Source organism: Panicum hallii, chromosome 6 (genome assembly GCF_002211085.1).
Source record: "Panicum hallii strain FIL2 chromosome 6, PHallii_v3.1, whole genome shotgun sequence".
NCBI classification, from domain to species: Eukaryota; Viridiplantae; Streptophyta; class Magnoliopsida; order Poales; family Poaceae; genus Panicum; species Panicum hallii.
The window spans coordinates 17,451,725-17,477,087 of record NC_038047.1 but is presented as its reverse complement, the minus strand read 5'-3'; the positions used below and the strand labels follow the sequence as shown (position 1 = coordinate 17,477,087).

The 25,363-nt window shown below is 42.8% G+C and overlaps 1 protein-coding gene across 1 annotated transcript; it reads left to right on the top strand.

Annotated features, from left to right (window-relative positions):
• Positions 1-1,315: 1,315 nt before the first annotated feature.
• Positions 1,316-25,363, top strand: LOC112897810 (DNA-directed RNA polymerase III subunit RPC5). Its single transcript, XM_025966201.1, has 15 exons — positions 1,316-1,838; positions 3,200-3,268; positions 3,369-3,470; positions 6,831-6,896; positions 7,989-8,132; positions 8,659-8,706; positions 9,802-9,908; positions 14,821-14,895; positions 16,300-16,351; positions 16,469-17,037; positions 17,303-17,509; positions 17,607-17,727; positions 19,867-19,988; positions 24,909-25,011; positions 25,106-25,363. Exons 1-13 carry the CDS (start codon positions 1,404-1,406, stop codon positions 19,933-19,935), a joined length of 2,064 nt encoding a protein of 687 aa, XP_025821986.1. The 5' UTR covers positions 1,316-1,403; the 3' UTR covers positions 19,936-19,988; positions 24,909-25,011; positions 25,106-25,363.

Sequence of the window (25,363 nt, the reverse complement as noted above, 5' to 3'; positions counted from 1 at the left end):
ACATGTGATGGCGATACAGTGACTTTCCAATCAAAATAGGGCTACATCAGGGGTCAGCATTGAGCCCTTATCTATTTGCTTTGGTGATGGATGAGGTCACAAGGGACATACAGGGTGATATCCCCTGGTGTATGCTCTTTTGCTGATGATGTGGTGCTAGTTGATGAGAGTAGGGCAGGGGTTAATATGAAGTTAGAGCTGTGGAGACACACGCTAGAGTCGAGGGGGTTCAGACTGAGCAGGACCAAGACCGAGTATATGATGTGCGACTTTAGCCCGACTAGGCATGAGGATGGGGACGTTAGCTCGAAGGTCAAGTGGTGGCCAAGAAGGATACTTTCCGGTATCTAGGATCAATGCTTCAGAAAGATGGAGACATTGATGAAGATGTTAGACATAGAATTTCAGCCGGTTGGTTGAAGTGGCGGCAGGCTTCGGGCATCCTTTGTGACAAGAAGGTGCCACAGAGGCTAAAAGGTAAGTTCTATAGGACGGCGATTCGCCTGGCGATGCTATACGGTGCTGAATGTTGGCCTACAAAAAGACGACATGTTCAGCAACTGAGTGTAGCAGAGATGCGTATACTGCGTTGGTTCTGCGGGCATACAAGAAGGGATAGAGTCCGGAACGAAGAGATTCGAGATAGGGTAGGGGTGACACCTATCGAGGAGAAGGTGATTCAACATCGGTTGAGATGGTTTGGACATGTACAACGGAGGCCTCCCGAGGCGTCGGTGCGTAGTGGAGTTTTAAAGCGGGACGATAATGTAAAGAGAGGTAGAGGTAGACCTAGACTAACTTGGGACGAGACGGTTAAGAGAGGCGTTAAGGAGTGGAATATCGCTAAGGAATTAGCTATGGATAGGAGCGCTTGGAGATTAGCAATTAACGTATCTGAACCGTGACCTTTGTTACTTTTTGTTTAACCCTTAACTCTTCCTTTGGCTTATGCCCTTTTTATGTTTCTTATTCTTATTTTCTGTGGGTTTCATCTCTAGCCTACCCAACTTCCTTAAGATAAAAGGCTAAGTCGTTGTTGCAGTTGTTGCTGTGTCGTGGTCTTTAATATTTATGACACTGCCATGACAGAGACTGGCCTTACGAGCAGAGAAGGCAACGGCAGCGAGGTCTGGAATCAGACCAAAACTGTTCGGGCCGGAGTAGCGGTCACGGTACAGCCTCCGGATCGTGTGGGTTCAGCCGGCAATCAGCGATTAGCGGTCACGGTCATTGGGTCATGGGTATCTGCAACCGCCGGCACGCGAATTTCGTGAGGCCGAAAAGCCAAAATTACTCCTCTAGAAAAAATAAAAAAGCCAAAACTGCTGCCTAAACCTCAGTCCCTCCAAAATCCCAAAACCCCCATTCCCACCCACGAAACCCTAGGCGGTCCCGCGGCGGCGATGGCGACCGGCGGGGAAAAGCCCCCGTCCCTCGACGCCGACGTCGACATGGCCGACCTCGCCTCCCTCGACGCCCCGGCCGCCTCATCTGCCGCTGCGGCCGGCGCCCCCTCCACCCGCTTCCGCCCCAGGGCCAAGGGCAAGCCCAAGCCGAAGCCCGTGGCCCCCAAGCCCGAACCTCTGGTCGTGCCCAAATCAGAGCCGGAGCCGGATCCGGATCCGGAACCAGAGCCGGGGCCGGGGCCCGTGGCCGCCCCCGCGGCGCCGCAGGAGGATGATCGCGTGGACGCTATGGAGGTGGACGGGGCGGGGGACGCTGCTGGTCCTGGAGAGGGGGCGGCGGCGGGGGAGCAGGCGGAGGATGAGGAGGACGACTTCGTGGTGCGCGAGATCGATGTGTACTTCAACCCCAAGCCCTTCGACGACGACACCAAGGTAATGTCCAGTCCAGCGGAACCCTGTACAAGTCACTTGTTTCATTTTGTTATTGATGACTGCTGGGGGATTGTGATTGCTCCGACTATAATGACATGTGTAACTGCAACATTCAGAGTCTTGTCTCTTAATCACAGGATGTGCTTCTTCCTAAATTGGCTAAGCACTGGATTGGTTCCTGAGATTCTTTAAAATAAATTATTTCCTGCTCTCAAACTGTAATACACTTTAGATTGGAGTATGTTGAAATAATTGGCAGATTGAATTGGATCATTCTGTTATTGTGGTGTCGTATTGCTGGAAACTTCACTTAATAAGGTTGTTTAACATTTCACGAGCACTGTTGCTGTTGTTACCATGCGAATATCTCTGATGTAGTACAGCAATGATCATGCTAATATCTCTGAAGTGGTATGGTAATGACCATCGAATTTTCTGTTTCAATTCTTGGGACACATCTGTGCATTTTGTGTTGTTGTATCTTTGTTCGGCTGAATGAGATCTTGGATTTAGGCAGATTTTGTTCAATTGGGTTTTTTCACCTTGTTTTGTAATTTTTGAATGAAATTTGGATATCCTAAAACTCATTTGTTTACTCCTTTGTTTCGATAAATTATTATGTCCAAAAACGTTTTTTGTACTAACTGCATAACAATTTAAATTTCATAGTAAGCCTTGGCGAAAAAAGTGGTCCACACAACTACGCAGCATAACTGATAGTCTTTGTAGGGTTGTGTAGTTATTTATTATGAGATTTCCATGGAGAATTTCTAATTCTATCTAGATCCACTTCCCTATTGGATACAGCAGTTCTACTGTTTAAGAGATAGAAGAACAAATTTTGTGCTTTTGCAGGGAGGTATATTTTGTTCTATGCTAGGCATTGCACATTCTTGTAATCAGATTCAATGGCTTCTTTGTTCCCTGTTGTTTATTCTAGGGTATTACATTTTCTTTAGCTTTTGAATTGTGGAGCTTATCAAGTAAACTATTTTCTCCTCATCTTTGCATGTTCGTGCAGTCATTATTCAGAATCAATGGCATTGTACAAACTTGTATAAGAAGGCTTATAAGTGTTGATTGTAAACTCTTCATATTTTAGATTGTGGTAAAATAAGAATGTACTCGTACTAAACTTCTACATATAATCAAATTAGCTGAGCAATTAGGGCCTGCTGAAAAAGTTAATAGCTGACTATGCTAGGTTAATTTTTTTTTATCTGCCCCAAACATCCAGCAGTAACATCTGTTGGCTTCTTTTTCATGATGAATTAAACTATAAATTCTGTTCTATTCTACTAATTGTGTTTCTGTCAATATTTATCTCTAAATACTTATTTTATTTATAATCTATACCACAGCTGTACATTATGCAATATCCCCTGAGGCCATGTTGGCGCCCATATGAGTTAAATGAGATGTGTGAAGAGGTACATCCCGGATTAACTGCACATGTTCTTTTGCTGTCTTGAGTTTCTATTATTTAACTTGTACTTATCTTAATTAACTAAAGGATTATGAATATATCAGGTTCGTGTGAAGCCATTGAGTTCAGAAGTTGAAGTTGATTTGAGTGTCAATAAACAGAGTGAAAATTATGACCAAGAGGCACCTTTGAGATTGACAAAACAGGTAAATTACAATTTGAATGTACTTATTAGCTCTGTGATGCCCATAGGCAGAGTTGAGTTTGTGTTCACATGTTATTTTAATCTGATCAGTGTCAGTAAAATATAATGTTTCTATGTTTAATGTTTGGGCTCTTGCATGATTGTCATTTTTTTGACGAACATTAGATTTGTTCTTAGTTGTGTAATGGTTGCTTTACTTAGTGTGCATGTGCAGCGTAATTTTGTTCTTTACTAAGAACTTGTTGTTCTTACTTTCGTGACTATGTTTTCACTGCTTCGTTTGTCCCCCTTCTCTTTGTGGTTGTTTTGATTGATTATGAACTTTCTGCTCATTATTTACACAATGTAACATCTAACTGCTGGGTGTTTGTTTTACTATTGCATAATCTCTGGTTGGCATAATGTGAAATATGACAGGGTTTAGTTAGGTCCAGCTGTAGCTTAGAGTTAGAGATAAAGACTAGCTGTGTTCTGCAGCATCAAGTAATTTAGGATAAGAATCACTTGTTGAGATTGAGTTTTGTATGATCCCGTGTTTTAGTGTCAGACTCCATCAAAAGAGTGGATGCAGCATCGTTTCCACTAAGTATAAGAAATATCAATTGACCCTGTCCTTGTGGTGCAGCAGCTGGTTGTCAGCATCATCACATCACATGGGTTCAGAGGCATCTAAACTTATTGCACCACTTCAGGATGGCAATCATATTGCAGTGCCATCATTTTGTGCATTGATGAAATTTTTTTTTCTTGAATACGCAGGAGAGCTGCGTATCATTGCATTAAGAAAGAAGTCGAAAGGCTAAAATAGCCATACAAACACACACGCACCCCCACACACACCCTGGGTTTAAAATACAAACGCGCCCATATCAAACATGAGTCGACCACAACTACCACCACCATTGATGAAATTTTACTTGCTTTAACCATAAATTATCTTTTGCGATGCTCAGTAGAAATGTATGACCTGCATGTTTCACATGGTTTAGTGATAGTAGTATGATTTTGTTACTGGAGGGCCAGTTTGGTGCACTTGCTGTGCTGCATAATCTAGATACTCACTTGTGCCTTTTGTAGTAAAATGCTCCTATTTTTCTACTTTCACATGTTATTTATTTTTTTGGTGGCTTATGTAGTGTTTCTTCTCAACCGTTGTTCTATGATTTTTATACATAACTGGTGAAGGAGGATTGTTGTGATAGGCTTGGTGAACCAACATAAAAATCAACAACTTGTATGAAATGGAACAAAAAAGCCAATAATGAACTAAAGGTTCTTTCAAAAAAGCCACTATTATAGTGAGTGCGAAAGAAAAATAGATTCAGAGATCTGCTTAGTTAGATGGCTGTGGAGATATTTGGTAGCATATATTGAAGTATCTAGTGGCACAAGAAGACAAACATTCTTATGTTGTATAATTTTGGTTACTAGTGCTGAAATAGAAGGTGGATGCTATTTTGGTTGTTCCACTTGTTTGTTCTATAAATCTCCGGTCACCAATACTTGACACTTTATACGTGCATGCGGTCAAATTTTGTCAGTTTTGACTATGAACATCTTTTAAGGTATTTAGGTAAGAAAAATGCATATAATATCTTTTGTGTTTTTTATATGCATATCACTTCCCTCCAGTCAAGAAAAGGGTGGTGTTTTTGACAACGACACAAAGCGTAACTTCGATTACTGTTTCCTATTTGAATATCTCTATGAAATACAACAAAAGGTAGATATTATGAAACCACTTTCCAAGACAAGTCTATGCATCTGATTCTCTCAATCTATATAGTTTTAAAGAGAATCAAACTCTCAAAAATTTGCTGGAGTCACGACCAAAATGCCTACTTGTTTGGTTGGATACTGGTGTGTTTGGTCCTTTTCTTTTCCTCTTGTTTTTTCTTTTCTTTGGATTCATCCTTGCTAGCATGGTTATTAAGGCGGTAAGGTGAGGCTCTGCGACCCACCCCCTTCCAGACGCCTAGGCGAGTAAGGCCCTGTTTGTTTGAGCTCTTCGACTGCTAGCTTTTGGAATGTCCAAAATCCAGATGCCCCCAAAAGCCACAAGCTGGAAAGCTCATGGCCGAGTGCTTTTGGCTTCTGGCTTTTAAGAGCATTTGACTTTTGGAGATCCCGAAAGCCAATGGTCGAAAAGTTCCCGTAAGCTGTGAAACAAACAGGGCCTAAGGCGCGCGGTGAGGCGACGCCATACTCATATCCTAACCTGGGATGAAGCAGCATAAACCTTGTTGCTGTCAGTTCTGAAGCTGAGAGTAGCTAGTAGCAAAACTAAGCAAAATGCAGTAAGGTACAAGCACATGAAGCAGCCATCAGGCACACATTCACACAAAGCTGCCTTGTTATATAATATGTATGGAGCAGAGCAGCCAATGCTGTTTGCATCCTACAGCAGGCAGCACACCAGAGTAGAGGAGGGGAGAGGAAGAGGTACATGTGTACTGATAGCAGACCACGGGAGGATGGGGAGGTGGAGTGGATGTCGGAGCAGAAGGGTTATGAGCCTGATGAGCGCCTGGATGTAGACTTAGGCGGACTGGATTGGTCACAGCAGAAGGGACGGGAGCCGCTGGACCAAGGTACGGGCGCAGCTGTACTGAGGCCCCGTGCCGCCACCCTCCTTCCGTTTCTCCTTCCCTCTCTCTGAATCAGCATGCGGCCCAGATGGGGTTGCACGAGAGGTGTAGGCGCATGATTCCTCCGCACGGACACGGTACGCTGCTCCCACCATTTCTCCCCCGCATGCAACTCTTTTGGCTCCCGGGCGCGCAATTCTGCGCCGTGCCTTTCCGCGGGCGCAGCTCCACGCCATGCCCATTTTCCCCCGTAGAATTGATTTGGCTCATGCAGCTTCTGCTGGGTGGAAAAATGGCGCCACATCATGCCTAGGCGACGACTTTGGATGCCATACACGGGGAGGTCGTGGCGACCGTGACGCCAGGATTGAAATTCCGCCTGGACACCAAGGCTACGACTTAAAAACCATGCTTGCTGGCTGTTGAATGTTGGGTGTCTGGCCTCATTGTACCCTGTTTCTTTCTTGTTATATGAGTAACAAATGATCTCACTTGGGTATTTACCACCACAGTTCCGGTTAAAAAGTTTAGTTTGTGAAATTGTGTTTTCAAGGCGGTGCCTGTTTTAAAATTGCCAAGTATTTGTGACCAAAGGGAGTATATTGAATCATAATAAACTTTAGTTCTGCTAGTTAAGCTAATATAAGATTCTTCTCTAGCACTTCTGATGGTATCTTAATTGGGTAGTAGTTCTGCTGCCATTCAAATAATTTGCTCGCACATTTGTTCATATCTCATTGATATCGTGTTTCTGTCCTTTGTATTGTTAACAGACACTTTCATCATCAAAGGCAGAAGATGTTTCTGATTATGCGGTTGGCGTTCTTAAAGGCAACTTGGTAAGTACTATAACAGCTTCTGTGATTCTTTGGTTGGTGGACACAAATTGCTAATGAGTAGGTAGCTACAGCCTATGGAATTGTGGCATTCCACACTTACTCCCTCCGTCCTGAAATACAAGTCATTAATGAAATTCTATGATAGATTAGCAAGGAGGTAAAATGGCCATGTTTGCCCCTATTTATTATCCATATTTGGCACTAATTGATTCTTGCATGCACATGCACTTTCTAAATAGGTAAAATGACTTGTTTTTTGGAACAAATTTTGGTCCTAGAATAACTTGTTTTTTGGGACGGAGGGAGTAGGTTGGATATTTATGGCAGCAGCAGTGAAGCAAATCCTAAATGTTTATATTGCTCATTTTGGCTGTATTAGTAGGGACAGGTTAGTGTTTTTCCTGTGTACTCCCTCCGTTCCAAATTATAGTTCAATTTAGCTTTGGTCTAAGTCAAGCTTCTAAATTTGACCAAGTTTATAGGAAAAAGCACCAATATTTACAACATCCAATTAGTTTTGTTAAGTCCACTGAAATATGTTTTTATAATGCCTTTGTTTGGTACTATAGATGTTAATATATTTTTCTAAAAAACATGGTTAAAGTTAGAGCAGTTTGACTTAGGGCAAAGCTAAAGTGAACTATAATTTGGAATGAGGGGTTATTAAGTTGCTGCCTTCCTATCTGAATAAGCCCCCAGGCAATGTAACTCGTGACTGCTTCATTAATCTTGTATTACCATTTCATTTGATATGTTCTGTCGCAGCTGATGTAATACATCAGTCAGAGATAAAACTAGTACTAGTTAATTATAGTTATTTACAATATTTGCTGATTCAATCTGTACCCCTGAACACTCCTTTACCCAAGGTACCCCCACAGTTCCGCTGGTACTAAGTTTGTGACCTTCATAGCTTCTTGTCCTTTATATCTAGCAGTTACTAATTGTAATTCAAAACTTAACACATTTGTATCTTTGCCTCCATAGAACTTGTTGGCTGGTTGCTTACTAGGCAACATGGACTAATCACTAACATTAGATGTTTATTTAGTATGATGTTCTGTGGAGTCAATCTCTTGTTTTATTTTACAGGTTCATTTGAATCACATTGATGCAGTGGTGCAACTGCGACCATCAATGTCACATGTAATTTCTGGTCGAGCATATAATAGGCAGGCTTTACAATCTCGGGAGATGAATGGTGGTGCTAGTGGCTCAAAGGCTCCATCTCGTAAGGTGTTGCACAAGTTCTCTGTCTGTCAGATTTTGTACCATTTGTTGCTCTAAAGGTTTGCTGGCCTTAAAATTATGAAATCAACTAGTTTGCTGTTTTATACATGCAAAATCTTCTCTTGTCCAATAGTTATAATGTTTATGTATAGAACATCTGATTGAGTCTAATTGCCTGCAATTATGAGTCATATGTTCTGTTTGCATTGGTGTAGGAGTTTCTCATCATTCGCTTATTTTGATCCAAAATGCCAAGGAGAATAGATTGATACGAGCTTGGAATATGGTACAACATGTTTTGCCCTTGGTGTTTCTGATAAACCTTCTAATATTGCTTTCCCTTACTATTATCAGCATTATTTTTCCCCTTTATTGGGCTGTCCTCATTTTTTTGGTTCATAAGCTTCTTACTTTCTGTTGTGGTTATATTGGTCAAGTTACATGTAAGAGGAGTGCCACTATTAATAAGAGTGGATTGAACGTGGCTTCTGGTGTTATGATGTATTCATGATCATATATCTTGTGCTTACAGGGAGATGAGCGCCCAGAAGATTCCAAGGACCATGCAGAAGATTCTGAGGTTAGATATAATGATACCATTTTTAATTTTACTTTCTTAGAAATTTGTTTGCATTAGCTAGTCTAAAAGCTCACCTTTGGTACTGTTATGATCTGTTTTACCATTTCTTGTGAGCGATGGGCCACATAATGTTGTGATTTACATGTGTTACTCAAGTTTGCTTTTGGTAACTATTACAAAAGTTCAGTCTTTTGCATTCTTATTATTCAGGGTGGGCATTCGGCTAGACTGAACCGATCGGTTTGGTTCCTCGGTTTTCAATAAATTTTGGTTACCTGAAAATGAGAACCGATCGGTTCTATAAATTTCTCGGAACCGATGAGTTCGGTTTCGGTCTTCGGTTCTAACCGAACTGACCGATGCCCAAATCTACAGAAAAAAAGTCGTGCTCAAGTCCAAAAACAATCCATCCTTAAATCAACGTACAAAATCGATCCCAAATCAAGAGATAAATTACAACAAGCTTGCAGCCGCGGAGGAGGGGAGAAGAAGGCGGATCCAGCCCTGCAGCACGCGGATCGGGAGATGCTGGCCTGCAGCAAGCGAGCCGCACGCGGGTGCGCCGCTGGGCGCTGGCCGCGGCTGCAGCACGCGACACGTGGGTCCCGCTGGCCGCCGGCCCACGGCACCAGCACCACTTGTAGCATGCGAGCCGAGGTGCTGAGGTGAGGCACCGGCCGCCGGCTAGAAAGCATGTGCGGCGTGTGCTGCTGGTCTGGTGGGGCGTCGGGGTGGGACTGGGAATTGGGAATGGGGAGGGGTGAGGCCGTGAGGGTGAGTGACTTAGTTTTATAGTTAGGGTTTGCATTGGTGGGCTATTGGGCCAGTCTGGGCTGGAATTGTGTTGGGCTTTAGTGTGCATTTTCGGTTAATTCGTATATTTTAGTTAACCTAGGGTCAAGACCGAATTAACCGAGTTTAATTCAGTTAGTTACTTTCTAGAACCGAATTTGACCGAATTTTTCGGTTTCGGTTTTTTTGGTTTCGGTTTCGGTCATTTCGGTTTGTTTCGTCGGTTTGGGTTAATTATGCCCACCCTGACTCATTATGTACCTATCTGTTCTGTTTATTGACATAATACTTTTGTTGTTCCAGCCATGGATTTCTCTCACGTACCAACCAGCAGAGAGTAATATTGCAACCAAGTACCATGATAAGATGATATCAAACGAGGGTGGACCTATTGATTTCACAATGAGCAAGTGAGTGTCTTCATTCATTTGTTTTCATCTTGTCTTCTAAAAAGTGGTTCAATTATACCGCAAATCTATTTGTGATCATTTCCTTTTATTAAATTGATATATGTACACACTAGACCACATAGTACATAATTAATATAATATTAGATTGGAAGCCTCACTAAAACTATAGTAGTATGGAAGTACCTTTCGAATGTTCACATGACCAGTTTAAATTTTCATAAATGTTGATAACGAAAGTAGTAAGGTGCATGACATGACTTCGTTTTGGGAGGGAAACTTTAAAAAAATAGCAGATTTGCCAATATTGAACTTAACCAGATTACATCAAAATTGGCATAAACTAGAAAGTGATATGGCCTTGAATTGTAACAGGGGAGTGCTGGATTGTATTTATTGTTTGCAACAAATTTGTCTAAATGGATCCAAAAAGATTAGTTTACTACATCGTAAAAAACTTGCTACTTGTTTGCAGTTTCTTTGGTTCCTGTTTGCTTGTCAGTTTATTTCTAGCAAGATATGATTGCTGTTGCTGTGTCATATTCTGTTGTATGGGACAGGCTGAAAAATGGCATGATACCTAATGCCTAAATACCAGTAAGCTGGCATTAAGATGGGTTAGTCGGGTGATGCGCCAATCAAGCACTAGGCAGAAGGGTGGTGCCTTGTGCCGAGGCTGGTAGGTGACTGCCTTTTAGACCAGCAGTCACATTGGCTGGTTTAGATACCAACTTCCCTAGCTAGGACCACTAGTTGAATGCCCGTGCGTTGCTACGGTGATAACATTTTTTCATATGAATTATTTAATATAGTTGATTGCTGTGCTGGTGCACTGCAAAAACTCTTCATGAGATTTCGGAGTAATTGTAGTCAACTAAAGCACATAAACGATGTATACAAGTCCAAAACTGTCCCAGTGAACAGTTACATTTTTTTCCCTGAACAAAGACTGTAACTGCAACATAAGAAAATGAGGAAGTCACATGAACCAGAGTTTGGAGACTTGTGGTGCTACATCGGTGCATCTGCTTAAGCTCCAAGGAATGGAGCTGGTTAACCCCAGTTCCCACGCACGCCTTCAGAAAAGTCAGGGACTAAGGCCCTGTATCTAAAAACAGGATATTGCGCAACTTCACAAAGATCTAAGATGTTTTTTCCCCGAACGTGCCTGAGCTCGTATTTCATTAAGAGGAGGAGAAGAAAACAAACATAGAGTACAGGTTACAGATCAGGCTGGGGAAAAGACCTTGTAGCGGCATGGAGGTTGGCCCTCGATAACGAGGTCAAAATTGAGCAAATAAAGAAAGCAGATTCGGACGATGGAAGGAAATAAGGAATGAACTGAGAATTAAATGGGGGAGACCAAGAATCGATCGGAAATCAAGAGAGGAATCAAGAATTTGATAGGGGATTCAAGAATTCACGTGGGGGAGCTCGCTCGCATGGCTGGCGAAGCTCGGCGGAGCCTGCCGGCGGCGGCGGGCCGATGGAGCTCGGCAGAGACGGTGCGGCTCTGCCCGCATGCGGCAGTGTTATGCTGACGGAGCTCGAGGAGCTGGCCCGCGCGCCTCCTACACGCACCGACGCACGCCTCGTGCGGGCGGCTCACCAGCGAAGCCTGCCCCCGCAGCTCCCGCCCACGCGCTGCGGCGGAGCTCGGCCGAGCCTGCCTGCGCGGCTCCCGCTTGCGCAGCCGGTGGAGCTCGCCTGCACTCGGTGGCTGAGCTGGAGGGAGCTCATGGTGGTGGAACGGAGGTAGATGAGATGAGAGGAGGTGAAGGCCAACGGCTCACCGGTTGCCAAGATAAGGTGACGCCACTTAGAGGTGCAAGTAAACCAAACCCAACAAAATTAAGTCAGGCTATGCTGGTACATGCAACCAAACATGAATCAATGTACTAGTGAAGACAGGCTTGAGCTGGCCTGGTTCTAGATCTTAACCAGGCTAGTATAAGCCCATGAAACTAAATCGGGTCACCGTAGAGTATACACTTCCGTGAGTCCAAGTAGTGTCCCAAACCTCCCTCCACACCATGCACTTACTCCTTAACTCCCTCTAATTTGTCTAAGCACATATAATTATTCAAAGGGTGGTTGATAGTTACCCTCTCTCTCTTAATTACCCTCTCACATGAGAGGCGCAATTTTTCCAATTCAACATGGAAAAGGGTGCATCCTCTGAAAAACAAAATTCAATTAGTGAGTAATGACACCCAGATGTTCCACGAGGTAGCAAAACACTGTTTGATTATGTGCTGTGTTCTCCACCTAGTGTAGGACTGTACAAAATAAGAATGAAAATAGATAATCAAGATCTTAGATTTTAAAATAAACAAAGCAAGGCACACGCAAATCAAAATGATCACTATCAAGAAACATGAAGCATTATCAAGAAAAAGAAACTACATGTATGCAGATTGAGTAAAGAAAAGTGCTTTGCTGAAATTACATTGATGCTGTGAAAGCTACAGAACTATACAAATGCTAAATGCCTTCATGTTGAATAGTTACTTAGCATTTTGGTCAAAAGCCAAATTCATTATCCAGAAGCAGCATCTGAAGAGTTTAAAATTTTGATAGGACACAGTTGGGCCCACCTACTGAGCTTATTGTGCTTGATGTGAGCTCCTACTATTTTGTATAATATACATCCCTTTCTGCTTTCAATTTTCTGCAGAAAAAAATGAAAACAGTTATCAAAAGTGAGTATGTTTCTCCATGCATATGGCAGGCTTAAAAATCATTAGTGTCACATGGTGTTGTAAAAACTTGCAAAATTTTCTGCTGAGGATGTTGCTGCCGCATGAGAGGTGAAGGCCAAGAGCTAGCCAACACACATGAGGTTTCCCTAGACCATGCAAAACACTGGACTCAATGTTGCAATTGAACAAAACCATAAGTAACAACTATGGCATGCAGTCAAACAAGCGATATAGCAGTATCTGCAACTGAAGTGGTAGTGCCACACAAAGTTGTGGTATACTCTGTAAATCCAATGGAGCAAAAATCAGCTAATTATATTGTAGATGCAAAAGCCATTCTGAATTATGTATTAGATATTTCAGTGAAGCCCACGCAATGCAATTCAATTTTTTTTCAAAAGAATCTAGCGCAAAGTGTAATGATCTTTCAGTCAATGTGGTTTTCATATCAAAAGATAGCCTGCCCATGTACCAGGGCTGAGATATACTCCTTTCAAGAGAAGAACTAACCTTCATATTTCATAACAATGTCTTAACTTTGCTTCAGCCAGTAAATCCCTCAGGTGGTTCTGAGCTTAGGCAAGCCCTGGAAAACAAACATCAATCTGTTAAGAGTCAGAACCAGAACATAGATGCGGCAGTACAAGTGACTATCTTTCCCTGAACCCAAATAGCAGTAAAAATCCACACTGCACCACGCCCATCGAACAATCAGCTGAACAAATCCTGTTACTATTTACCCCACGCACGAACAGATCACGTGGCCAATCAGACCAGTACACAATGGGGAGGCAGGCGGATGGCGACGGTGACGTCCAGCTGTGCCTGGTGTGGTGCTTCCGCCCGGACTCGGTCTGTGGTGCCGACGGGGTCACGTACTAGTCCGGCTACCCTGAGGCGGCCTGCACTGGGGGCTGCGTCGCTTTGCGCGGCTATTGCAGGGTCAGCGCTGGCTCCGCACCTGTCTCCGGCTAGGCGCTGCTGCTCGTCCACATTGCCTAGCTCTTCGTGCTCGACACCGCCATCCTTTTTGGCTTCCTTGCCTGGTATCGTCCTCGCGCTGGTGCCGGGTACCCCCTTGCTGCGGTAAGCAGGGCTACCTCGCGGCGGCGCGACAAGGTGTTGACGGCTGGACGGTGCAACAGCGGCGGCTTGTGGTGTCTGGGTTGGCGCTACGGCGAGGCGTAGGTGCGGGTCGGCTGCAGCGGTGGCGCGGTGGTGGCGTCGCTTGGGCTTGAGTCGCAATGTGAGGTCGAAGAGATTGGGAGTCCGGCGTGAGGGGAGGGCGTCCAGCATCGCGTTGGGGAGGACGGCGGCGGCGGTTGCGGCCCGAGGGATTGAGTTGCGAGGTGGAGGGCGGACCGAGAGTGGTAGGGCGGAGCATGGGGGATGGCGGCGGGATTCGGAGGGAAGAACCGTCGGTCAGCGCGGGGTGAGAGGCGGGTCGGGGAGGAGGGGGTGGGCTGTTCAGATCGGACGGAAAGATTGATCGGATGGCTAAGATGCGGAGTTGGCAGATCCACACTGACCGGGTCAAAGGTCGCGCCAAATTTTGTCCAACTTCGTTCTTTTTACTGTAGTAGAGATTTTGGAGCACTTGATTGTCAATGTATGGATAGGAAAAACATATGAAATCAACGCAGGAATTGTTCACCTGAGTGTTTGATTTGGCACATAATAGCCAAAAATGTATGTACAATTTTGATATTTGTAGTTTCCGTAGGTATGGATCAAGAGTGTTGATTCCAAAGCTTTCAATGTTCATAATATTGAGACTGCAAATAGTGCATATGCATGCATGGTATAAAAATAACGATATTTTTTTTGTCCAAAACAGGTTTGGTGTAGGCTAGATATTGACCTCAATGAGAGTTGAAATCAGAGAATATCTGAGTAAAAAAATAGCAACATTATCAATATCGTAGCTCATGGTTTGAGCACATGGATTGCATAGTTTCATGTGGTCTATATAATTAAACAGTACGCTCCTTCAAGCCTCTCTTGGCTGCATCCTCCCACTTCATATTGATTGTAACGAAAAGAAATAACTAGAACTGCAATAACTACATTGGGTATTTTAATTTATTTCGTTGGCATCTTATGTTTCCTTATTTGCTTGTTGTTATCGTTGTTAGGGGTAATGTGAAGTTTTATCAAACAGTCGTCCTTTTTACCTACCTTGCCAACACAACTGATCCTGTCTTATTGTTCAGCTCTGATTATGTAATGTCCTTGTGTCCTGGAGCCTCAACTAGGAGCAAGCATATTAACAAATGCCAAGCAATAAGGTGCAGTGCACGTCATTTCCCTGTTCTCCTTGTGGTTATGAGAAATTGTTAGTGTTTGGTGGACCAGCTCATTTTATGATTATACTACGATAGTGGTAATGTTTAACTTCTCTGAGTGTACCTTTTCTTTGATTTTATATTTTATGGAAGGATTATCTCTGCATTTTTTTATTAGTTGATTTCTCAAGTCATCGATTCGTCAGCTGTATATAACTTGAGGAAAACAAGAATTCTGCAGATTGTTTGTTGGGAAAAACAAGTAGGATAAATTGATAAAAGCAGATACGTTAAGGGCCTGTTTAGCACAACTCCAGCTCCAAGAATTTTTGGAAATGGTCATCCCTAGCTCCAGTCTTCTTAATATAATGACAGGCAGCTCTCCTGCCTATTCGGTAAAAAAAATCCTAGCTCCAGAAACTCTTGGAACTGGTGCTCTGGGAACATTAAAGGTGTTTAGTTAAGCAACTTTTCTATTATTTTGGATAAAATACATTTTTAAATCATTTTTTTATTGTACAAACTCTTAGATCTTGCATGGATCTCGGAGCTGGAGCTGTGCCAAACAGGCTCTTGGTTTATGGTATGTGTAATGTTGTCTGCAAACTGCCAATTGAAGAAATTAGGTGACTATAGTAAGTAGGAGGTATTGTGACACCCTGTCAGGACCCTGTTTCCTAGTTTTAAGAGGTAGGATGGAAACAGCTTGGAGTGAGGTGCAACGGAGAGTTGATAGATCTAGACTGGGGGACTAATGTGTTTGTCTTGCTCAATTCTGAACTGCGCACCACCTCCTCTTGTTGTGTAGAGCATCATAACAATCCAATCTGCTGTTCTGCTCCCTTTGTCATTTGGTCATTAAAGAATGTCACTTTGGATGTTATTAAAAGTACCCCAACTTTCACTGATGGGTCATGACACCACATCATAGCATGCTGTATTCACATCTTCTACCTGATAATGGTAAACACTGAAACATTCCTATCCTCACTATTTTTGCTCGTGGGATTAATCAGTTAATTAGACAGTAGGTTAACTACTTGATATTAGACATACTAGGGTTACTGTTATTTGAATTTTGATTTCAGACATATTAGTTGAAGAATATTTGTGTTTCTCTGATTGCTTTTTGATATTTATGAAGATGTTTCACGCACTCTGAACTGCGTGGTGTTATTTTCCCCCCTATGGTAGGAAATTTCTGATACTGAGTTCACAAGGCATGCTACAAAAGCGCAACTTAATTTGCTACATCCATATTTTGCAGCAAAACTATCTTGCTTCAAATGTGTTATTTTGCATTTTGCGTATAACCCTATGTTGCTTTTCCTTCACTTGTCTGATTGTTGTCACTGTGTCTGAACCGTGCAATGCATTTTTAATATTTTGATCTGCATTTCATAACAGGGAGATGCTTTTGCTACCACTTGAAGAACGCCTTAAAAAATGGTTTACTGAGGTTAGATTGAGACACTCCTGTTTTAATGAATAATTCGAACTCTAACGAGTTGAGAAGAACAGGTCAATATTTGAAGTTGTTTTCTACTTTCTTCTTTATGTTTACCTGTTAAAATAGGTTTCAGAAGTAAATCAATTTGATGCTCTGAAGCACCTTGCTCCTACCTATTCAGAGGAAGAAATCCTGAAAGTCCTTCCAGACTATGCATATTTGGTGCGTGGTTTATGGGTATGCAAAAGTTCTTTGTTGTTTGATGATGGATATGCTTCCAAAAGAGACAGAATCCTTCTTGAATTTACAAAAAGTGAGTCCATCCCTGAGAAAATTCTAGGAGTATGGATCAAACCGGATGACCTTAGGAGGAAGAGGATACTGTTTCCATTGTGTAAAAGACGTGGAGTTATGAAGGACTATAAATTTATATCCTCAGATTTGTCCTTTCTAAAACGCTATCCTCACATAGTCAATGAACAAGAGTGTGCTTGGTCCACTCATGAGATGACTATCCGTGAGTCTCTTGAAGTGTCCAGAACAGTGGAACGGAAGACCAAGAATTCAACCAGACCTAATGTTGCTTCCAAAGGGCCTAATCCAAATACAAGCAAGGGTAGGGATGGCCCTGCTCAAGTAAGTGATGACCATGTGCATGTTTTGGGTACTGTTTTCGCTGCCAACAAAGTTCGCAGGTCTGTTCTATAAATTCACATGTTGCCCTGATTTTTTTATCTTTTTTGATTCACAACAAAAATTTCTCGATTCAGTATCTTGTGACTCTTTAGAGTAAATTCATTCATAGCCAGTTCTAATTGCTTCCTGAATATTTTCCCCTTCATACTACATCTTATTTAGTTTGATATTATATTAACAACAATTTATATGCCATTACATCTTGGATAGGTTCCAATTAACAGTTAAGTGGGATATAAAATGATCCATACATGTTTACTGCAGCATGCAGGCAGTTGTTAGAGACTTGCGTCAGTTGGCTGCAAAATATGCTTCCAATAGAAAGGATGGATCAAAACTGCAAGCTCTGTGCGAGGCTGCAAAATCTTGTGCATCGCTCTCTCCTGATGAGCTCAAAAGATCAATATCTCTAGTTGCTGTTAATGTTCATGATGTATTTGTTGCAAGGCATGAGCAGAAACGAACTGTACGGTAATGCACTGACGCTAATTGAAAATGCATTAAATACCATTTTGATATTGATGAAATGACGGAGCTGTACATTTTATTTATTGAATTTTTGCTACAGGAACGTACTCATTTTGCTCTTCCGTAAGAAAGAACCCAATGCAACATTGACCAAGCAGGAAATTCTTGCTACTGCTTCTTCGCATTTAAAAAGAGAGATTAGTGATAAGGAGTACCATCAGGTGTGGATCGAAATCACTTATTGCTTTTTATGTTGCTCCTTTATGTTACTCAACAAGTTTGGTACATTAATAAAAGCTGTAGGAAATTACCGGTGATGTTATAATGCATGATATTACCACGAGCTAGGCATCCCATCTCTTCACCGATGAAGATGCAGTAGTAAATTATTTGTGTTAGCAGTAATCCTTGTGTTAGTTATCTATCTAACTAGAGTTAGTTTACTCATGTTAGTGTAGGGTATCTTCTGTCTTTCCTTAGGCAGCAAGTCTAGTTTCCTTTGGGGGTATGTCCTTGATCAGCAAGGTCAGTTCTTGGTCGGCAAGGTCAGTCCTTGGTCAGCAAGTAAGTCTAGCAGCTGTCTTTGACAGCAAGTAGCAGTGGTCAAGTTGCCTTTTGCAAGCTGCTGGACAACAGCAGTAGTGTTGGGTCTTTCCTATATATATATGTATCTATATGCAGCCAATGAATGTAAGCTTATGCTTCAAAAAGAACCTAGCCTCTCCTCTCAGTTCGTGCAGTCCCAAAACTGAACTGTGTGTGTCTAGACTCTCCCTGTCTCCCTTCCTGCTCATCCTATAGTTGCTGCCTACTCCAACAATTTGAAACAAAACAACCAAACTCCAAGAAGTCCAAATCACATTTTTTTGAGGGAGAGAGTGGGTGGGTGTGTGGGGTGAGTCAATCACATAAGCAAATAACCTTCAAGTTAAATAGTTGCATTTCGCAACTCACATCCCTCGCACCTGATGCACAATTTGGAACCTAAAACCACAAAAGTTGCACTTCACTTCATGCATCTTCTCTTGATTTCTCTCACCTTGATTACTAGGACCATGGTTCGTTTGGTTTGTGAATAGGTTCACGGTTTGTTAATTGAAAGTTGGGTACCTTAGGGGTAAACCTCTTCTGTTCGTGAATCAGGAAATGTGTTTACGGATTGGGGATGGGGTTCTCAATTCAGAATTATGTCCGATGAAATAAAAAACATGATAGTAGAATGTATGGATATTCAAACATATAAATGATCAGCAGCCACATAGATTCTAGGACGGCCATATGTATCAAGAAAGGAACTGAAAAATATATAATTCAAACATACTTGGCGAGCGACCCTTGATCAAGCCAGCCGGCCAGCCCAATTGGGGCCATCATGCCTTCTGCTCTGTTTTGCTCCCAGTTCCACTCCCCCGCTGCCACAAACACACAACATGCACTCGCGTCCCACATCCCCAACACACAACCATCAATCGTGTTGGTAAACACTATCCAGGCCATAGTGAAAACCACCTCAATGGAGATGGGGTGATGATGGCCATCGCAACAGCGACGCGATGGGATGCTGCATATACCATTGCATTGTATTGTCACGGCAACCTTGATCTGCTGCAGATGGTGGCAGATGTGCATGCAGAACTGCCTCTTTCAATTATCCCTACCTTGTTTTTGTTTCCTTGTCATTTGATGTGTTTGCTACTCTGGTGATAATCAGTTATATGAGTACCGCTTTGAATCACAGTACGCAGCTTCTTGGTGTGATTCTGGTTCAGTGTGGGTGTGGGTGGGTTTGCAAGGGCTCTTCCCCTTTTCTTCTTCTTAATATAATGATACGCAGATCTCTTGCGTGCTTGAGAGAGAAAAAAAAAACACCCTGCTCCATCCTAAAGCCTTCATACACTATCACCAACTTGAGAATTCAGCCTATATAGTAGTGCACTTTGGCGGGGATATGTGACGTTGTTGGTGCCTTATCTGTGAGTCATAGCCTTATTCTACACTATTGAATATCCCTAGGTATGAGTTTACAATAAGATAACAGATTTGAGTGTTAAATGCAATTTCGACTTCTTTTGTACGGTAGGGTAGACGCCATAAAACCATTAGTATAATGTAGAAGGCACTTGACTAGTCAAAAACTAACAATGTTTTGTTTCTGATAAAAGAGTACCTGGCTAGGTCCGTGTCACAGTATATGAGGTTGCTATCCTTTGTTTGCCAAAGGATTATGCTTCAAACTTCTGATAGTAGTGTTTCTTGAAAAATGCATGTTTTAGTGGTTTTGGCTTAATGTTAGCAACAGGTTTCATGGTATATCAGTTTGTTCTAATGTTTAAAGTTATGACATGTTTGGTTACTTTTAGGCCGTGACTGAGATCTGCATTTCTACTGAAGATGGACACTTGGTTTTGAAAAGTGGTGACGAGCCCTGAGTTCACTATGATGTACCTTTTAAAGGTCCAAGATGGACTTCTTTAAAGGACAGGTATGTTTACTTGTATATAGAAATTCTAGTTCTTAACCAATTTAATCTTGACGAAACATAAGTAGGATGGTAATGAACCATGTCATAGAAATATGTTACCTGAATCTGTCAAAATGACGACCATTTGACCTAATTTCCCTCACCATAAAATGGAAGCGAGACCTTACCTGAAAAAGGTGTCAATAGTTATGGCGTTTTATTATGAAATGGAAAAGGTATTGCCTGATAAGCTCTGGCAAAATAGAGAACATTTTTACAAATTACAATGTCATCAGGAGGTGACCAGCAAGGATTACAAGAACCAGACTTTTACCAGTGAGTACATGCAGCTACAATTGAACAACTGGAGACTGTTTTTCGTTGATCTAGCTAGTATGTATATTCCCGTAGGTGTGGTGGGACATAGCAACTGGTGGGACCACTAGGCCATCACTTATGTGTTAGGTGACGCGCTGGCTACTAATGGTAACTACAGTGGCATAAGTGGCTGCAAATAAAACCGGCTATAGCTGATATCTATAAAATTTTGTAGCAGTGCTGCCAAAAATAAGCTCAGTCCTTAGTTATGATCAAGAACAAAGCATGTAGTTGGGCATCAGATTGAAGGCCTGAACACTGTTAGGAATGAGCAACTCATCTATTGCCATGCCCAAAGGGGCAGCTACGAAGATGTACAAAGTGCAGATAGCACCCTAGACTAGTGACTAGTTACACAGTGTATATCTACCCTCCTCCCCCCACGGCCCCCCCCCCCCCAAAAAAAACTCATGGTGGGTCAACAACACTGAGTTTGGAGAGGAAGTAACTGCGCTGCGACTTCGTCTAAGCCTTCATGAAGAAATCCGCCAACTGAAACTCCAAAGGCACATAGCGAGGGGCCACAACATCATCGTGCACTTGCGATCGCATGTATGAGGTGTCGACACCAATGTGGTTGGTAAGTTCATGCTTGATAGGATCACGAGCAATACTGATCGCATTGGTTCTGTATGAATAAAGAGGAGTTGGTGTGGAGACCGTCACACCAAAATCGTCAAGGAGCCACCTGAGCCAGGTGACCTCAGCTGTCACAGTCGCCATAGCCCTCAACTCCACCTCAGCACTGGAATGAGAAACTGCTGTTTGCTTCTTGGTTTTCCAGGCAATCAAGTAGGATCCAAGTAAGACACAATAAGGACTGTTTGGATACCCCGGACTAAACTTTAGTCCCTGTCACATTGAATGTTTGGACACTAATTAGGAGTATTAAATATAGGCTAATTATAAAACCAATTGCATAAATGGAGACTAATTCGCGAGACGAATCCATTAAGCCTAATTAGTCCATGATTTGGCAATGTTGTGCTACAGTAAACATGTGCTATGATGGATTAGTTAGGCTTAATAGATTCGTCTCGTGAATTACTCTCCATTTATGCAATTAGTTTTATAATTAGCCTATATTTAATACTTCTAATTGGTGTTCAAACATTCGATGTGACGGGACTAAATTTTAGTCACCAGGATTCAAACAGGCCCTAAGCGGAAAAAGAATGATGATCGAAGGCATCACTAGCCCAGGTCGCATCAGAGTACACTTGAAGCTGGAGAGAGCTAGAGCTAGGGAAGAACAACTGTCGAGAAATGGTTCCACGAAGGTATCGAAGAACACAAAGGTCTTCTTGCGCTTGTTCCCGGCTGTACATCCTTCTGTAGTCTTGGATCCCTCTACAATCTGTCTTCTTATCCTTGGTCTCCATGTTCACCTCTGCGCCCTCCATCTTGGTAGCTGCACTCTCACCATAGCCAGAAAAGAAAAGACACAGTGCCTCTGAAGAACCCATGGCATAACTGCCAGTTGCCATGGCACCACCAAATATGGTCAATTTGCTCATGATACTGGATGGGCTTGTTGAGGAAGTCACCATCCTTAGGGTGGTCCTGCAACCATAATCATTGAACAAAGTATATGTTAGAATATTATACAAAGCAGAAAACAAATTATTTGTCAGTTCATTATCTTAACATGGCCAAGGCTGTGCTCCTGCTCCAGACTATGGACATAGTCTCCTCATCCCAGGGGCACTGCTCAGATCTTTCGGCTTGCTCCCCCCCCCCCCCCCCCCCCTCTGCCTCCATTTGTGAATGTGATTGTACACCCGGGTGGAGGTGACCTCCTCACCAGAGAACTCTCTCATTGCCTTGGCTACTTGGTTCACGTGAACCTCCTTGAACCCCTTGTCTGCCCTAGCACCCTTGTTAATCAGCTCAGCCATGCGGCACAGTACAAAACCTGAGGTGACATTGGTCCACCTCATGGGAGGCTGCTGCCCACCCTGGTCAACAGCAGCAGCTTGTGTAGGAGGAAGAATTGCACCAACTGGACCCTGAATACCAACCACATCATCCTCACCACCAGCAGCCCCCACCCAGCATCCACCTCAGCCTTAAAAGTAATCCCACCTTCAACCACCATCCTGTTTCATGATCAAAGCAAGGTAGACCACACAACATTCAGTACCTCAATAATCAACTCAACAACACTGAACTGAAGAGACCTGCTCACAGTGGAGAGTGTCAGCTCCTTCATCTTCCAAGGTAGTCTCACTTCCAATGCATGAGCTAGTATTAGTGCATAATGGGCGGACCCTTCCACAACAATGACATAGGTGAATCTGAGGTCAAAGTCCACTGCAGCCATTACATTTTTTTTTCTCGAACACGCAGGAGAGCTGCGTATCTTTGTATTAAGAAGAAGGAATTGTCCAATTACAGAACCCAAACCCCACCTTGGACTAGAATGGGGCTGGTGTTTGACAGCTAAAAAGAACTATTACAAGAAACTAACTGAAGGAGCTGACCACCAACACACAGGGCTATAAAAACTACTGAACCACCTGGCCTATGCCGAGGGCAGTTAGGCCGTTTGCTCCAGCCAATTACCATAGCTCCAACTCATCTTGAAAAGCCTGGAGGGCCCTCTGAATATTGGGGGTGGATCCATTGAAAACACAAGCGTTATGATGCTTCCAAAATGTCCAAGCCCCCAGGATGACCAGGGAGTTAAATCCCTTTTTGTGTTGCTTGGGTATTTTCCTCCAGGATTTTTTCCACCAATCAGCCAAAGAAGTACATCTTCGATTTGGCACCAGGACTGTCAAATTCAGGGCCTGCAGGATGTTAAACCAGAATTGTCTAGCAAAGACGCATGAAGTGAGGAGATGTTGAACCGTTTCGTCTTCCTGGTCGCACAGGGGGCAGTGATCTGGGTGGGGGAGCCCTCTCTTTTGTAGCTGGTCAGCTGTCCAGCAACGGTTGCGGATGGCCAACCAAATGAATGTTTTGCATTTGCCCGGTGCCCAAGATTTCAAAATCCTCTTCCAAGGCTTGAAAGAGATGGAGCCGATGAAGAAAGCACGATAGGCTGATCTGGTAGAGAAGATCCCTGAGGATTCAAACCTCCACCGATGGACATCTTCATTAACATTAAGAGCAATGCTGGAGATCATGTCCCAAAGCTGCAAGTATTCAGCTAGACCATGCCAGCCATAACATTCTGTGTGGGGTTATGCTTCCTACCTCGAAATGCTCCCTACATGTGCCTAGAACCCTGGCTAGTATGTGAGTTCCATCAATTGCTTCAATGCAATCCTAACATGCAAAATGGTGACAGTTCAATTAGATCTTCAGATGTGCATCGCACTTATGAATGCATTTGTGAATCCAGTACATTACCTTAAAATACGTGTTCCACCTCTTGCTTCCTCGTATCTTTGGGTGGGTGGAAGATGTGGAGCCCTAATCATTTCACTCCATGCTCGCCTACTGCATACAGAACTTGCTGGAACTGCCTGCTCAGTATCAATGGACCTCCTAAAGCTTTGGTGGATTACCCTGCCTCTGGTTGTGGCTAACCATGTGCCTACTGAACTAGGGAATGGAGAAGAACCGAGACTGGAGCAGATTGAAATAGAGGGGAGAGGAGGCGGATGGGGATGGGCTTATATTGGGGTGGCGGTTGGGAAATTCACCCCTCCTACGCAAGTGCGCCAGGTGCAGCCCAGTAGCGCATGAGCGGGCCTGTGTTTTCTCCCACTTTGCAGTGTGCAAGCCTGGCCTTGGAGAAACGATCTAAATTTTCATTTCGCTGGATGCAGTTTTTTTGCTGCTTTAAGGAGCTTGCGGGTCTGGCCCAAAAGCCTCTCCAGGCTACCAAGCTAGGTCTCCTGCACCCGTGGGCCTGGCTTGGAGGCCATGCAGCTTACCAAACGCACCCTAAGTGGCACCAACACCTTTGTTTCCATCTGCTCTCTCATTCTTGTGTTGTGCTTAGGTATGCTAACTAAAATTTTCGCTATACAAAATCCCCCAAAAGTGCCTACTTCACGCTAGGGAAAAAACAAGGCCAAAAAACAATAATTGATTTGTGATCAAGCAAAATCAAAGTTGTGTGACTGTCTTGCTGGGCTTGGCTACTAGGCTCTAAATCAAACACATTCTTAATGCCTTGACCAGCTTAAAATCCATTGAATCGGTGTAGGCTATCGGTTTTAAATTTTTTACCAGACCCCATCAGGTTATCAGGCAGTCTTTGGTTATCAAATTCAACTTCAAAAGAAAAGGTATAAAAAGTGAGATCATAAACTTGTCTGGTGGGGAGTCATGAATTTGCAGAGTCGATTCAATCACCACGCTAGTGGCTGGTCTGTGAGCTTAATTAGTATATTACTGTTACAGCTTAAAGCATCCAAATAAACTTTAATTGTTTTTATTGCCGAGAAATGCTGCTACTTGCTACTAATTGAAATTGATAAATGTGGTTATAACTGGACTACCTGTCTACTTAGAATTTTTCCAACAATAGGACTGCAACAGAATTTTCCTTTACGATCAGCTGCAAATTTGTCAGGAGGTGCTAACCCTTGTGATTATTTTTACCAGGATTCTTCTTAACTGACAGCTGGAAGATTTTTTGGGCCTCATCATATTACCTTAGTTACATATTTCTTGGTGTTATATAATATTGGTCAATCAGCTTTTATGGGTATGCTGTTTCTAGTTTATTTCTATCTGGGATTTATTTCTCTTTATTGGTCCTTTAATCCAATAACTGACTCTTATTTTGTTTTTTTGAACAGAGTATTGCAAGTTCAGCAGGGTTAGCAAAATTTAGTACATAACCAGTCAGCTAGTCTACATAGCCAATCATTAGTCATAGTTTCTGCTACTTATAGCCCTTCCTTATCATGGTTATGGTATTCATTCCTTCCGTGGAAACAAGGTTACTGGGTTGTGCCGAATTTGGAAATGGCTGTTGCCTTGGTTGGAATAATATTTCAAGTTGTTAATATTGTGTATATTTTTTGCACTTAATCCTCTGTTTCGAACATTTTTAA